The sequence below is a fragment of the Pipistrellus kuhlii genome, unplaced genomic scaffold (genome assembly GCF_014108245.1).
Source record: "Pipistrellus kuhlii isolate mPipKuh1 unplaced genomic scaffold, mPipKuh1.p scaffold_m20_p_11, whole genome shotgun sequence".
In the NCBI taxonomy this organism is placed as follows: Eukaryota; Metazoa; Chordata; class Mammalia; order Chiroptera; family Vespertilionidae; genus Pipistrellus; species Pipistrellus kuhlii.
Window position 1 is genome coordinate 23450654 of NW_023425416.1, and position 15284 is coordinate 23465937.

Below are 15284 nucleotides of genomic sequence, written 5' to 3' on the forward strand. Positions count from 1 at the left end.
GTCAATACACATCATAGCAACCAGTTGATCAGTTGTTTGGTCACTTAAGCTTTTATATACCGTATTTTCTGGCGTATAAGACGACCCACTAATTTTACAATTAAAACATAGGTTTAGGCCTATATTCACTGTATAAGACTACCCCCCACTTCCGAGGCAACACCAGTTCTTTTTTTAAGACCGCCTCTCTGACTCTGGCCAATCTGAGCAGGCTTTTTATTAGAACACAGTGTAGCTTCGGGTATAGAACATGTATAATTTGCATGCATAAAAAGCCTGCTCAGATTGGCCAGAGTCAGAGAGGCGGTCTATTAAAAAAAGAACTGGTGTTGCCTCAGAAGTGGGGGGTAGTCTTATACAGCGAATATAGGCCTAAACCAGGCGTCTTCAAACTACGGCCCGTGGGCCACATGCGGCCCACAGAGGAGTCTGATCCGGCCCACCAGGTTTTTTGGGCAGTGAGCGCAGCCGAGGTGTTACAGTAGGAATTAGTAGTTCATATAGTCCGGCCCTCCAGCTCTCTGAGGGACCGTGATCTGGCCCCCACTTTAAAAAGTTTGAGGACCCCTGGCTAAACCTATGTTTTAACTGTAAAATTAGGGGGTCGTCTTATACGCGGAAAATACGGTATATAGATTTTCATATCTTATGTATGTATATTCCTTAGATGTAAAGATTCATAAATTGTTATAAATTAACTTCCACTAAATGTGAATGAATGGGATAAGATTTTATTTTCTTACAATTTTATATTTCTAGGTAATAAACTTAAAATTTTCTTATTACCAACTAGAGGTCCAGAATTCATGCATGGGTGGGTCCCTTGGCCTGGCCAGTGATCGAGGCCTATTGGGGGGCTGGTTGGCCAGGGGAAGGACCCCGGGAGGTTGGCCAGACAGCCACCCTGATTAGGGCCTATAGGTCGAGCTGGCTGGCTGGGGGAAGGGACTGCAGGAGGTTGGCTGTGGGAGTGCACTGACCAAGGGGCAACTCCTGCATTGAGCATGTCATAGCGACTGGTTGGTCGTTCCAGTTGTAACAGGTGCTTAGGCTTTTATATATATAGATGAAAGAGCATATAAATATTTTTTTCTAACAAAAGCATTCACTTGACAAATCAGTTTATTAATATCAAGTTTAAGGTTGTGCATAAAACTGCAATAATGACAATTTAAATGAAGTAAACAGAATAAACTGTTTATTAAAGCACTGTGTAATAAAATAAACCTTTTTTGATCCGAGGCTATAGTGGTAAACATTTCCCTTATTAACAGTTCACCTGAAACACAGTTAAATTATACCATAAACTAATTAAAACTTGGGAAATGCCCCTGTTCTTTCCCCTGAATGACTGAACAGTGAGGTGTGCAGATATAGGTTTTTTTGATGAGTCAATGATAGAGGACCATAACCTAAAAGACAAGCAAAATCCCCTATGTCCAAAGATGAAATCTTATTTACCCTGCTCTCTGGTGCAAACTTAAAATTGTCATATCAAATAATATAATTAATCACCCCCCTTTCCTGTCTAAAATAAATATCAGGAACAAATTAAGGATAAGAGTTGGGTTTTAAACTGCATTTTATTTGTTACTATAACATTGTTTTTTGTTTGTTTTTTAACTGAGCTATCTTAAGCATGCAAAAGTTCTCTTCCAAATGCAACTGCTTCCACAGCCCCTTAGATATCATTAAGTAAATTATAAAGGTCATTCAATGTGTAGTTCTCTCTTCCTTTATAGCACTTCTGAGCAGTGTGACACATACCACAGAGATAGGAAAGACCATCTTTAATAAATTATCTTCTTAATTGTAGAGAACTTCTGAAAATAAAACTGAAAAATGCTAACCCAATGCCTCTGGTGAGTCCTCAAGGACCAAAGACCCATCTCCTATTTGAAGACTTGGTCCTCGGAGTATCCTGGCCATTGTAGGGCACTTGATAAGGCGATGCCCCAGGGCTCTGGACAAACGCACTAAGAAGCCCTTTCACCACTCTCACTTGCCGATTCTTTGGACCACCCAGTCCTGCTGGCAGAGAGGGCAGCGATTGTTCTGTTTCACCCACAGGGACATGCAGCAGTTGTGGAAGGAATGATTACATTCTCCCCAGACCACTAAGAGGGAAAAGAAAAGATTATTTGACATTAGACATTTCAATTTAAATGACCAAGCTCAAATATACAGCTTATTTTATATTATGAATAATAAACATTGTTCATAATCTCAAACAGAGATGATAAATTGGTCAAAATAATTTTTTCTACCTGTAAAGAAAGGTTTGTGCATAGGGGAGTCCCACCACAGCTCTAGAATCTGTGAATGATGTGGTGGCCCCAGTTCCTGCACAGCTCCTTACTGTACAGCTGTCCTCCTGAAGTTAGGAGATTAAAGGACCTGAGTCTTCCTTAGAGCCCAGACCTGAGTTCATGACTTTGGAGATGTTTTGGGCTTTATTTTACTGAAAAACATCCTCCTGGTTTTTATTTATTAAGATATGAGTTTTAAATGTTTTCAAGTTCATAAGTAGGCTATTATGAATAGATGACATGCTTCTAATTATTATCAGCTGTGCATCTGCTGAGTTGTTTCCTAGAAATGCTGGTAATTGTGTTGTCATCAATAAGCAGTGCAATTCCTTATGTGACAATTAAATTTTCAAAGTGGCTGGCTGGAAAGAGAGGTCTCTTTGTGATCAAAGAAAGATAACTTATAACTCACAATTACCAAATTAATGTGTTGTTTTTTAACAAACAGCATGAAAAAAAAATTTTAAACCAAGGGAAATCACCCACAATCTGGACTACAATCTCAAATGTGAGCTTCATCTGTCCCTTGCTTAACCATCTGAGCTATAACAGAACAATTAAGACACAGGAATAAAAAAGAAAAAAAAAAGCTTCTTATGAAAATAGGCTGCAGAAGGTAGAAAGCAAGAATCATTCTAGTGATTCAGAGGGAAGAAACAGGGTTAGATCAAAATGGCATAGATCATTAATTAGAAGCTATATATAGCCCTGGCCAGGGGGCTCAGTTGGGAGCATCGTCCTGTATACCAAAAGATTTTGGGTTCAATTCCTGGTCAGGGCACATATCTAGGTATCAGGTTCAATTCCTGGTATATGGGAGGTAATGATATTTCTTTCTTACATTGATGTTTCTATTTCTCTCCCTCCATCCCTCTCTAAAAAAATCAATAAAAACATATCCTATAAACCACACCAGCACAAAGTGCAAAGTTAACTTTTCATCTAGGAAAAATGTTTAAACACTTATATAAAGCAATCTAGAAGTGACGATTTCAAGAACTGGAACATATAAACCTTTGAACTGTTTACAACATTTAGTCAAGACAACTTTTGTAGCCCCAGACTATAAGGAAAACTTTATATATATATGATTATTTTTTATTTATTTTTATTTTTTATATATTTTATTGATTTTTAACAGAGAGAAAGGGAGAGAGATAGAGAGCTAGAAACGTCGATGTGAGAGAAACATCGACCAGCTGCCTCTTGCACACCCCCTACTGGGGATGTGCCCACAACCAAAGTACATGCCCTTGACCGGAATCGAACCTGGGACCTTTCAGTCCGCAGACCGACGCTCTTCCACTGAGCTAAACCGGCTTTGGCTATATTTCTAAAAAAAGACAATTTTTCTCTATCAGTTAAACACTATATCTTAAGAGTACTGAAAACTGAAATGCTTTAATAGAATGAAACGCTACCAAAACTGACCTATAACATATTCAAAATTTTAATGATGCTTTGGCAAACTCCTTCTTATATAATTTTCTTAACAAAAGAGGATTATTCATTTTTTTGATTATCAAAGTATTTACTATGCCCATATCTGGAATACTTATATAACTAATTCTTCTTAATTACAGGCAATAAGAAAACACCTTGCAGATGAATTCTTAAGGCCCTTTGAGAACCAACACATTTTATATTAATAATGGATCACTGCTTTACAGTTTATTTTTGTGTATTGGTAAAGTCAATCTTAATAGCAAATTCAAACATTCCCACTGAGAGAAAACCTTCAGTTGAAAAAGCATGAGAATGAAATTACAACATACCAACACAATCCTCTTGTTTGTTTTCAGCTTGACATCTAAGACAGGCATCTGAAAGTAAACAAACAGCAATTCTCATTCTGATGCTCAGAATGCAATTTTTAAAAACCAGACACTTCAAAGTCAAATAAAAGCCCAAAGGGTTAGAGATGGAGATGAAAGGTTCATTCTATTAATTTCTCATCTGAACAAAACTGTTTAAACAGGAATAAAGTAGAAGGCACTGGACTAATCTACTTCTGACCAGGAGCAATTTTCCCAGGGTTACTAAACCCTCTTTTTTTACAAGCTCTGATGAAAAGATGCCCTGCCAGTGGATGCAACCACTAGAGAACACTCCACTGTATTAGAAGTTGTTATAAGCTCACTGGGCATGCTCATATAGCTCAATGTTAGGGGTAGCTTATTTTCCAGACACCCTTTTAAATAAACTATGCACATGGGGATATAAACTATAGCATAGGGAATGGCCAATACTATAATAACTATGTATGGTGCCAGGTGGGTACTGGAAATATTGGGGGAAACACTTTGGAAAGTATACTGTTATCTAACCACTTTGCTGCTGTACAAAATGTCATACTGAATGTGAAGTATAATTGAATAAAATTTTAAAAATAAATGAGCCATGCACATATATTGGCATTTGCTTATACATACATAAAGAAACTTTAGAAGGATACCCAAGAAACTAATAATAGAGTTTATTGGAGGGGACTGAGTGGGAAGGAATTTTATTGTATACTGCCTTAAATTTTTGAATTATGTGATTATATAATCTATTTAAACATTAAAATTAACTAAAAATGCTTTCTAAAAACTAGGAGTTGTTCTTCTTCTAATAAAATGCTTCCTTTACAAACTAAGTCTGAGCCCAACAATGGCAAAGTATTTTAATATATTACTTAGGAGTAAATACCAGGAATGGGAAGCTTAAGTAAACTAGGTTGCTTGATGAAGAAGGCAATACAGAAAATATATATTTTTGGTGAAGGAGGTAAAATAGATTATTTTAGGGACCAATTAAATGAATTCATTCACTAGCTGGAAGAGGAGTCAAAGTTGGGTAAAGGAAGTTCAAACCAACAGAAAAAAAAGTTTTAACTGGAAAAAAAATAATTCAGTAAAAATAGACACACGGTGGAGCCGAAGCCTGTTCTTCTTACACTGGTTATACACAGGCCCTTGTTTGCTTCTCTCTGCGTGCTTTTACCCTAAAAAAACACACCACCCTGGCCTCTGCCATGTGGACTAAAAACAACATTGCCGCCTAAAACCTTCTTCAACTCCACAATTACTAAGTATCTACTCTGCACAAAGAGTTATATGCACAGGGGACATGGAGAGGACTAAGTCTGGATTCCTGGTCTCCACAGCAAATAGGGAGACAGACAGGCAAACAACAAAGTATCTTAAGGATCCTGATGTAATGGTGAAGAGGAGGCTCTTGTTCTGTGCAATCACAGAATTAGAGTGTGTGATCCCAGCTGCCTCTCACAAATGAGGAAAAGAAGGCCCAAAAGGCTGTCAACTGTCCAAGGTAACACAGCCATGAAGGTTACTCTGGCTCTTATAAGTTGGCAGTACAAGCTAAAGTATTCCCCTCTTCCTCAGCAGCGTGGACACGGTGTTAACCACATCCGAATAGGCTGACAGGCAAATCTTGGATAAAGAAGTCATAATAAATCAGTTGTGTATGAGATGAATTCCAAATATTAAGGAAATATTAATTAAAAATTAAGTGGGCTCTTTTTGTAGGATCTAGAAGTTTGAATTACATTATAGTTTTGATTTAGATCACATGTGTCAAACACAAGGCCCGCGGGCCAAATCCGTCCCGCCAGGCCTTGCAATGTGGCCCGCACCGCGCTGTCATCACTGCACTCGCTGCGTTTCCATCACAATGACAGTTTATGACTGTTCAGTAAACCATTCGGCCCGCGATTTAGGCTGGATTTTTAGATTTTGGCCCCTTCTCTGATTGAGTTCGACACCCCTAAACCGACGGAAGTAGATAAAAATTCCCCCAGTTTCAGATTTTAAAGTTTCTCTTGATGATGTTGCTAATATCTGAAACAGCACATTTCTAAGCAGTACAATAACACTTACACCTTTTAGAATGGTGCCAGGGGAAGGACTGGGAAGTCTGAAAAACAAACTTCCTCCTGCTGTCAAGTTGACCTCTAAGTGGATTTTAACACCTCGTAAACAAAATACAAAGGTCTAGTCCAGAACACTCTCCTGAACTCAAAGTATAGCTGTTGTAATCGGCAACGTTAATCCACAGTAGCAGAATACTTGCTATAATTAGACAGTCAATGAGAAGGGGAACCATTTACAGCCCATACTTTGACTTAAATATCACACATACAGTTTATTTGTTGCAAGATACCAACCAGTACTTTAATCCCATACTTCCACTTCCTGGTTGAATTTTTTTTCTTTGGGGAGGATAAAATGCCTTTTTAGGAACACTCTTCTTTTTAAACTAAAGAAAATTTAGGTGACAATATTTTCAGCAAAGCCCCTCTTGTTAAAGATCAAAAATTGAAGTCACCTATGTAAGTTAAAAATGCCACCCAAAGTGGAAAATCTGATTCTAGTTCTTAAGGCGTTAAGTTGTGAGTAAGGGGGCTGGACTGCAGGCCAATAAACGAGGTACTTCCAAACCTAAATATGCAAAATAAGTGGATCATGTCTGAAATCAAGCTCTTTCGAAAGTAAAACATAAAAAAAATATTTGGATCCCACTGTTTTAAATCCTCTAAAACAAGTTCTTATCCATAGAAGACTAGAGGGCACACTAAAGAGCGTGTACACTGAGAAATCTCTTGATGCTGCTAGACGTTTTCATCTCGCAAGAAGGGAGAGCAATTCTCTTTTGTTTTCTCCAATTCTCTCATTTTTCAGGGCAAGACACCAAGTTTTAAAAATGATAGAAACCTCCATTCCCCTCACCCACCCTCAAGCAACAACACGTCAAGAAGCTCTCAGCTTAGTTTCCAATGCTCTATTTAAACATGTAACTTGCATTCAACAGCACCTCTTTTCCAAGGTGGCCTGAGATCTTAGAAACAGAAACCACTCACAGCCACTCGGGGTGAGGTTGTTATGAGAGAGGCTTCACTCGGGCCAATATTTTTCCTTCACAGCACCCTAGGAGGAAGGCAAACTTATGTGTAAAAGCGGGTTCTCCATCCACACACAGAGGCCTGGCTCCGAGCAGGGGGCAGTCTCTTCCAGGAAAGGGGCATCTCTACGACAGGAAGGGCTGGCCGGCGAGAAGATTAAGTTCTGTATGCCTCTAAGTCCAGAGCTTCACGTTACTCCATTCCCGCAAAACGGAAAAAATATAATCCGACCACCACCCTGGGCTCCCTCTGCAGCCGGGCCCTCCGGACTGGGCAGCCGGGGCGGCTGCAGCGGGCCCGCCGGCGCCGCGGCCGGGCCCCTCTCCTTCCCCGCAGGAGCCCCGCTCTCAGGGGCGGACGGAGGGCGTCGTGTTCGGCGGTGGACGATGGACCGGAGCATCACTCGGGGGTGTGACCCGAACCGGTGACGTGCTGTGCGGCCCCGGGGCCTCGGCGGACCGCTATTCAGGGTCGGGGCTGGGGCCTGGCGCCCTAATAACCGAGTCGGTTCCTCCCAGCTCCGGACAAACCACACAGATGTATGTCCTCGGCCACACCCATCGCTCCCCGAGGTGACCTTCCTCCCTCCACCCGCTGCCCGTTCCCCTCGCCAGAACCCGGCCCCGGTCGCTGGGGCCCCGCGGCCCGGGCGGGCGGCGGCCACAGCCCCCCACCGGGCAGCGGGCTCTCCGGGCCTCAGCCCCCCAGCCCCCGGAGCCGGCCCCGCGGAGGCCGCAGCGCGGCCCCGGCCTCGCGTGCAGCGCTTACCCATCACCTGGACCCTGCAGATGGCGCACGTATCGCACTCCACGTCCCAGCTCCACATGGCCACGGCGTTCCACTTCTTGAGGGAGAACATCTTGTCGCCTCCCGACTTGGAGCCCGCGCCCCCGGAGTGAGAGGACAGGGCGCAGGGCTCGTCGCCGTCTTCCACGTCGGCCATGGCGGCGGCGCGGAGACGTTGGCTCGGGGAAGGCCGGCGGTTATGGCGGCTCCGCGAGGCCGCCCGGCGGACCACAGCGCCGCCCGCAGGCCGCCGGCCGCCGCGGAGCCGGCCGCCACGGGCGCCGTCCGCGATTGGCTGGCGCTGGCCTTGACGTCACCTGACGCCGGCGCCCGGCCGCCGTTGGCCCCGCCCCCCGCCCCGTCACGTGCCGTGCGGCCTGGAGGCCTGAGGGCCAGGCGGGTGAGGACCGGGCGGGGTCGGGCGCGGGCCGGTCGAGTGTGTCCGCCGCCGCGCCGGGGCGTGTTCTGTCGCGATGGCCGGGGCACCTCGTGCAGGAAACGCCTGTCCTGCTTTCGGCCTTCGTGAGACGGACGGCTTTCAGAAATTACCGTGTGAACACATCCGCTTGTTTCCCCACCCCAGTGCAGACTGCCTAAGGGCAGGGACCAGTCTGTCAGCATCCTGTCCTCCGGATCTAAACTCGCCCGGCCGCAGAAGCCCCGGTCATTTGCAGAGGGACTGGATGACCTTCCTGAGCTGCCATGATTGTCTCAGGAGCCTTTTACACTCAAACATTACTAGGATCTCAAGAGGCTTTTGATTGTGGAGAATATATGTTAAGAAATTAAAACAAAAACATTAAATAAATAAATATATATACATATACATACATATGTACACACATATATACATACATCCATACATATATACATATATATATATACTTTAAAGAGAGGAAGGGGGAGAGAGAGAAACATTGATGAGAGAGAAACAGATTGGTTGTCTCTTGCACACACCCTGACCAGGGGTGGAATCCACAACCTGGGTATGTGCTCCGACCAGGAATTAAACTCACCACCTTTCTGGTGTACAGGATGATGGATGCTCCAGCCAACAGAGCCACATCGAGCAGGGCAATGTATTAATTCATTAAAAAATAACAACAATAAACTCATTACAAATTATCTTAAGAGCAATGACCTCGCAAATCATGTAGCTTCAGGAAAACACTGGGGAGAGAGAGAGAGAGAGAGAGAGAGAGAGAGAGAGAGAGAGAGAGAGAGAGAGAGAGGGAGGGAGGGAGGGAGGGAGGGAGGGAGGGAGGGAGAGAGAGAGATGAAGAGAGAAAATAGCTCTGAGTATTGTTATGTAAATGATCTTGACCTCTGAAAAGTTCCCAGGAACCCTGGGGGCCACTCTTTGTGAACCTTTAATTTAGCTTAACCTCCTCCCTTTCTATGTAGGAGGAATGAGGTCCAGAGAAGTAATGGTGACAGTTTTGAAGTCGGGTGTCTATTGCTAGCACAGGGACACTCTGTCCACTGAGCCAAACCAGCTAGGGCTCGATTAGTTTTCGATATGAATTTTTTACATATACTGCTCTGTAGCCCGCTTTTTTATTTTATTTAATAGTACTTCTATGACATCTGTCCACATAAACACTTGTATATAGGCACATTATTCTTTTTAATGGCTATGTAGCATCCCACCACATACTTTCCTGTGATTTATTGCCCTGAGAACCCTTTGAGACACATTTAATTGTTTCTAATGTATAATAAACAGTGCTGCATATATTTCCTTGCACATGTGTCAGAGTATATCTGTAAAACAAATTTCTAGGAATAGAATGCCTGGGTCAGAAGCTGTCTATTTTTCATCTTGATAGACATTGCCAAAAGATAGAACATAGACTTTACACTCCCACCCATGGATGTTAGTGGCACATTTCAAAAGAGGTTGTTTTTTAAAGTAGGAATAAGGTCTCAGAAGGTTTCACACACTGGATTTATAAATGGGAAAGGTTTGTTATATTATTTCAGCTCTGGGTCTCTATTGTTGTTTACTTATAATGCATGAGGTCTTGTCTTCCTAGCAAGCCTCAAGGTGGACATAATTTATTATGCCCAACTGCACCTCCACATTAGTTTGGTTCCATGGATTTGCCAGCATTTATTAGACTTGTACATGGAAAAATAACAAGTTTTTTTTTTCTTTTTTCTTTTTCTAGTTCAAAATAGAGCAGTCTTAAGTCGTCTTTTTTCTTTTCTTTTCTTTCCCCCCCCCCCCCAATGTACATTTATTTTAAGTCAGTTTGGTCCATTCTGCTTTTCTTGTGTAGCTGTTCAAAGTGAAATGCCCGTGGTCACTCAATTCTGACATCAACACTAATAACAGCCACTGGTTTATTTTTGAGCGTGCACTATGAAACAGGCATTGTCCTACAATGCTTGGCATGTGCCATCTCACTCAAGCTTACAAAATGAGAAAGCTAGCATTCTTATCGGTCTTACCTCAGGGGAAAGTGAGGCACCAGGTTAACTGACTTGCCCAAGGTCATATGTTAAAAGTAACAGATTTCCACAGAGAATTCTATTTTTTTTTAATTCCGACTAAAAAAGGTGCTTCTCATTCCTGTACCACATTATCATGTCATATAAAATTCAACTTAATCTAATTTACATCTATGCATTGATCAGCCATACCTCTACCATTTCCCCTGGAGCCGTCTGAGCTCTGAATTGGGGGTAGAGTGACTAGACATTTCCTCGCTTGGGGGATATTATCTTTTAGAAAGTGGTTATTATTTCCAAACATTCCTATTGTTCCCAACTACAGATATATTTATGAAAGAAGACTCTGAGATAAAAGTCAAGACTTTCTTCAAATTATAACTTTCGCATGTACAAGAGAAAAAGCCCTAGAGAAGAATCTCACCTTTTTTTAATTTTTTTTAATTTTTTATTTTTTACTAAGGCTTACTGTGAAACGCAAATTTTAGAAAATGACAAGCATGATAGCATTAAAACTACTTTGAACTTTCACACAACAGTCTTATCAAACTTTAGAACTTGAAAGAGAATTGGTTATAGTGAAAAATATTATCACATAACAAGCAATATCTTTATATGTGTGTCTCACTGGCCATGGAAATAGCATCCATAAGGTAACATGGCATCCACATTCAGTGTTTAACCTGTAAAAGAATGAACAAGAAATCATAAATTTTTTTTAAAAAGTGGGTTTTTTTGTGTGTGCAATAACCATTCATTAGAATGGAATGATGGCTTAGAGGACTGTTAACTTAGAACCAAAATTCTCACCATAGTATCAAGTGCAAAATCTGCTGTAATAGTCTGCCCAGTTTAGTGTGCATGGTCTATACAGCGCCCCCTGGTGGCTGTAACTAACAGGAACAAACATCCAAGAGCATACCTTTTTCTTCCTTTTACCGGTAACCTTAGATTTATTGCTGCTTTTCCAAATAGATCTGAAGGTGTCCGAAGAGATCTGAGGGGTAACTGTAACCTTTAAGACTGGGAGTTTACCTGAGAGGGGGAAGAACATAGTAGTAAATGGATAGGGTACCTCACACTCTCCATTTGATGGACTGAGTCACAGGCTTCTGAAAGGGCCCTTCTCCCACATTATTTTTTTTAATAATATGTTTTTATTGATTTTAGAGAGAAAGAATGAGAGAGAGAGAGAGAGAGAGAGAGAGAGAGAGAGAGAGAGAGAGAGATCAGCTGCCTCCTGCATACCCCCACTGGGGATTGTACAACCGATGCATGGGATAACTCTCAACCAACTGAGCCACCCAGCCTAAGGCTCCCACATTCTTATTAACTGGGAAACTTTCATCATACTTAATACCCTTTCCCTATACCTTCTTGATGTGAGTAACCAGTGACAATTTATTTCTGTAATAACTCCCACTGGTCCTCTCTTTTCCCACTGTCTATGTATTTCACCTGATGGTTGTGGTAGCCTTCTAACTGGACTTCCTAACCCCGTTATCTCTGTAACAAAGCCTCCGTAAGGACCCAAAAGCATAGAGTTCAGAGAGCTTCTAGGATGGGAACCAGGATGCTTCCACATGCCAGCAACCAGCCCAACTCCACGAGGACAGAGCTCCTGTGTCTGGAATCTCACCCGAGGTATGATTGTTTGTTGATTTGTATCCTTTAATATCTTTTGTGATAAACTGGCAATCCGGTGAGTAAACTGGCTTCCTGAGTCCTATGAGGGGCTCTAACAAATTAACTGAACCCAGTGAGGGGTCATGGGAATCCCTGATTTATAACCAGCCCATCAGAAGCACAAGTGAAAACCTGGTCTTGCAATTGGCTGCTGAAGGGGAGGGCAGTCTTGGGGGACAGAGCCCTCACCACGTGGAGTCTGATGCTGACTGCAGGGCGATAGTGTCAGCAGCTGAATTGTAGGACACCCAGCTGGTGTGGATAGCACAGCAGCTGGGGATGAGTGGGATGCAGACAGGAGGCAGGGACACAGACTGAAGACACTCTACCTGTCTTTCTGGCTCTCAGCGCTTCAAGTATGTCAATAGCAGCCATTTCTCCCAGGGCATTGTTTCCAAGGTCAAGTTCCTTTAAGTGAGCAGAGTATCGGATCAGGCTGACCAAAGAAAATGACAAAACAAAATGGCGTTGCTCCAAGCATGGTTATTCAGAGAAACTCACTTCGGTTATTTTGGAGTATGATCTTTCTTTTTAGATCCTCTTCCCCCTCCACCCCCCCCCCCCTTCTCCTCCACCCCCTCCCCGGGTTCCAAAGATAATGCACTGACTCAGTTTGAAACCAGACCTCCTGAATCCATTTCTTCCCCCCCCCCCCCCCCAATTTAACCTCTAGTTTGGATGTCTATTCTAAGTAAGTTGGTAGGATAAGGATTTTTGGTTGCCTTAAATCATTCATTCATTCATTCATTCATTCATTTATTTATTTATAATGATAGTATTGTCAGGGCTTCCCAGATTCTACACAACAGTAAAATATTAAACAAACAAGCAAACAAACAAAACAAAAAACTTGGGAGGACCGACAAAGATCAGTTTGGCAAATTTTATTATGTCCAATAAATTACAACTCTTACCTAGCAACACTATAAAAGAACAAACATTTTCACATGAAATTAGGAAGGCCATAATATTTAAAAACAAACAAAAACATGATTTTATTGATTTTTAGAGAGAGGCAAAGGAAGAGATAGAAACATAGATCAGTTGCCTCTTGCATGCCCCTTACTGGGGATGGAGCCTGCAACCCGGGTGTGTGCCCTGACTGGGTATGGAAGCAGTGGTCTCTTGGTGCATGGGTTGACACTCAATCCACTGAGCCACACCGGCTGGGCTACGGGATAGCTTTTTAAAATCAAGCAAGTTTAGCTTCATGAAAAATGAACATTCTACCTGTCTTTCGAATTTTTCGAATTTCATTGAGGATTATTGAGCCGACTTGTCTTTGGGAATTTCTGGCATCATGAGTGGACAGGGAATCTGGGTGAAGGCCTGGGTTCCTGGGCAGCTTCTATCTCTTGTCAATCACGTGCCTCCTGGGCCTCACTGTGCTCATCTCTAAAGCCGCCTGGAAAGGGTTCTTCTGCCTGTGTCATGAGGCTGTGGTGAACACAGAGTGCAGCCGTTCCTATGGAAGCATCTTGCAAAACGCAACAGCAAGAATGCTATATAACGAGTGCGTACTTAGTACGTGCATATTCTCATGTGCCTAGCATTGCAGGGTAACAAGGAATTTCACACATGGCCCCCACTCTTGAAAGAAACTGTGATAAAACCGTTTTGAGTTCTTACCATGGGTGGGGATAGGAAATCTTGGTTAGGGTCAATAAGTGAGGACAAGGCTGCTCCCTGTGCACACTTCCTGCTGATTCCGCAGCCAGAATCCAAGGCCAGGGCTGAGTGACCCCGCCAGACTCTCCCTCTTTTTTTTCTTTTTTTTTAAATATATTTTTATTGATTTTGTACAGAGAGGAAGGGAGAGAGATACAGAGTTAGAAACATCGATGAGAGAGAGTCATCGATCAGCTGCCTCTTGCACACCCCCTACTGGGGATATGCCTGCAACCAAGGTACATGCCCTTGACTGGAATCGAACCTGGGATCCTTCAGTCCCCAAGCCGACGCTCTATCCATTGAGCCAAACCGCAGACTCTCCCTCTTGAAGGCCTTGCCCCCAAGGACTACACAGTCTGTCTAATCAGGGCTTGACCAACTCTGGATTCCTGAATGGCCTGACTGTGTCCAACTGCTTCCGACAAGCTGGGAGAGAACAGGCATGCCTCAGGGAGGAAGCAGGATGCACAGAAGGTGGGTGGATAGTATTGACGATAAACCTGACAGCTCCACAGATCTGCACCTCGGTCTGAGATCAGAGGCCCTGGGCTTAGCCACCACTCCGCACAGCTCCCTCCCGGCAGCTGTGGTTACAGAGCGTTCACTCTGCATCAGCTGTGATCATGGTCACCCACACGCCTACGCCTGTGCCTGGCACAAGGGGCCCTCCACGGGTGTGGGTGCGGCTGAACTCCAGGTCCTGGGCCCCGAAACACAGATCTGGAAGGGGCGACGGCCTCGGACTCCCCGGCCAGAGGTGGTGCCTCTTTTAACTCCTCTGCCCAGAGGGGCCCTTTTTGCCGGTTTGTATTAAGGTGCCAGCTGGCGCCCGAGCACTGCATGCAGCACCCTACACACACAGTCTCATTTAACCCTAAAACACCCTCGTGGGTTAGGCACGATCATTATCCCCGTTCATTATACAAACGAGGAAACAGGTACGGAGAAGCTACGTGACGCGCCTGAGATGATTCTGCTGGGGAAGCTGGAGCAGGAGCGGGAACCAGGCAGTCTGCTCGAGGAGAGCCAGGACGTAGGATTCGAAGATGCCAAGCGAGTGTTTTAATCTCCAGTGTTCCTCAATGAGGATGCTCTCAAAGGGAGAACAAAAAGATTTACGACGCGTTCAGTGTCAGAATTAAAAGGACATGGGAGCCCTAACCGGTTTGGCTCAGTGGGTAGAGCGTCGACCTGAGGACTCAAGGGTCCCAGGTTCGATTCCGGACAAGGGCGTGTACCTCGGTGTGGGCACATCCCCAGTAGGGAGTGTGCAGGAGGCAGCTAATCCATGTTTCACTCTCGTTGATGTTTCTAGTTCTCTATCCTTCTCCCTTCCTCTCCATAAAAATCAATAAAATATATTTTTTAAAAAAAGGCATGGGGAAGGGACTGCCCGCTGGCGCGCATTAGTGGTGTCTACAAGCCCGGCACACGGAGCCGGCCGTTGGCTGCACAGGGCCCCATGCTCAGACGTG

The 15284-nt window shown here is 43.7% G+C and overlaps 2 protein-coding genes across 7 annotated transcripts in view; both read right to left on the reverse strand.

Annotated features, from left to right (window-relative positions):
• Positions 1–1176: 1176 nt before the first annotated feature.
• Positions 1177–8279, reverse strand: RNF7 (ring finger protein 7). 6 transcript variants are annotated; one of them, XM_036431263.2, is made up of 4 exons: positions 7988–8272; positions 4085–4132; positions 2268–2374; positions 1984–2117 (listed from the first exon to the last, which is right to left on the reverse strand). In XM_036431263.2, the coding sequence occupies exons 1-4, from the start codon at positions 8153–8155 to the stop codon at positions 2099–2101; spliced, it is 342 nt and encodes a 113-aa protein (XP_036287156.1). In that variant the 5' UTR covers positions 8156–8272; the 3' UTR covers positions 1984–2098. The 6 variants fall into 6 exon arrangements, with proteins under 6 accessions (XP_036287159.1, XP_036287155.1, XP_036287156.1 ...); XM_036431265.2 differs by having other exon boundaries at positions 7981–8258; XM_036431261.2 differs by lacking the exons at positions 1984–2117; positions 2268–2374 and adding exons at positions 2382–2601; positions 3324–3372 and having other exon boundaries at positions 7988–8279.
• A 2868-nt stretch (positions 8280–11147) lies between these two features.
• The window catches only part of LOC118715275, a 28402-nt gene continuing 24265 nt past the window's right edge, over positions 11148–15284 (reverse strand). The window contains exons 9-10 of the mRNA XM_045579223.1: positions 12468–12574; positions 11148–11487 (exon numbers count right to left, since the gene is read on the reverse strand). Of these exons, the coding sequence (XP_045435179.1) occupies positions 11270–11487; positions 12468–12574 (325 nt within the window). The 3' untranslated portion in view covers positions 11148–11269. The remainder of the gene's footprint in view (positions 11488–12467; positions 12575–15284) is intronic.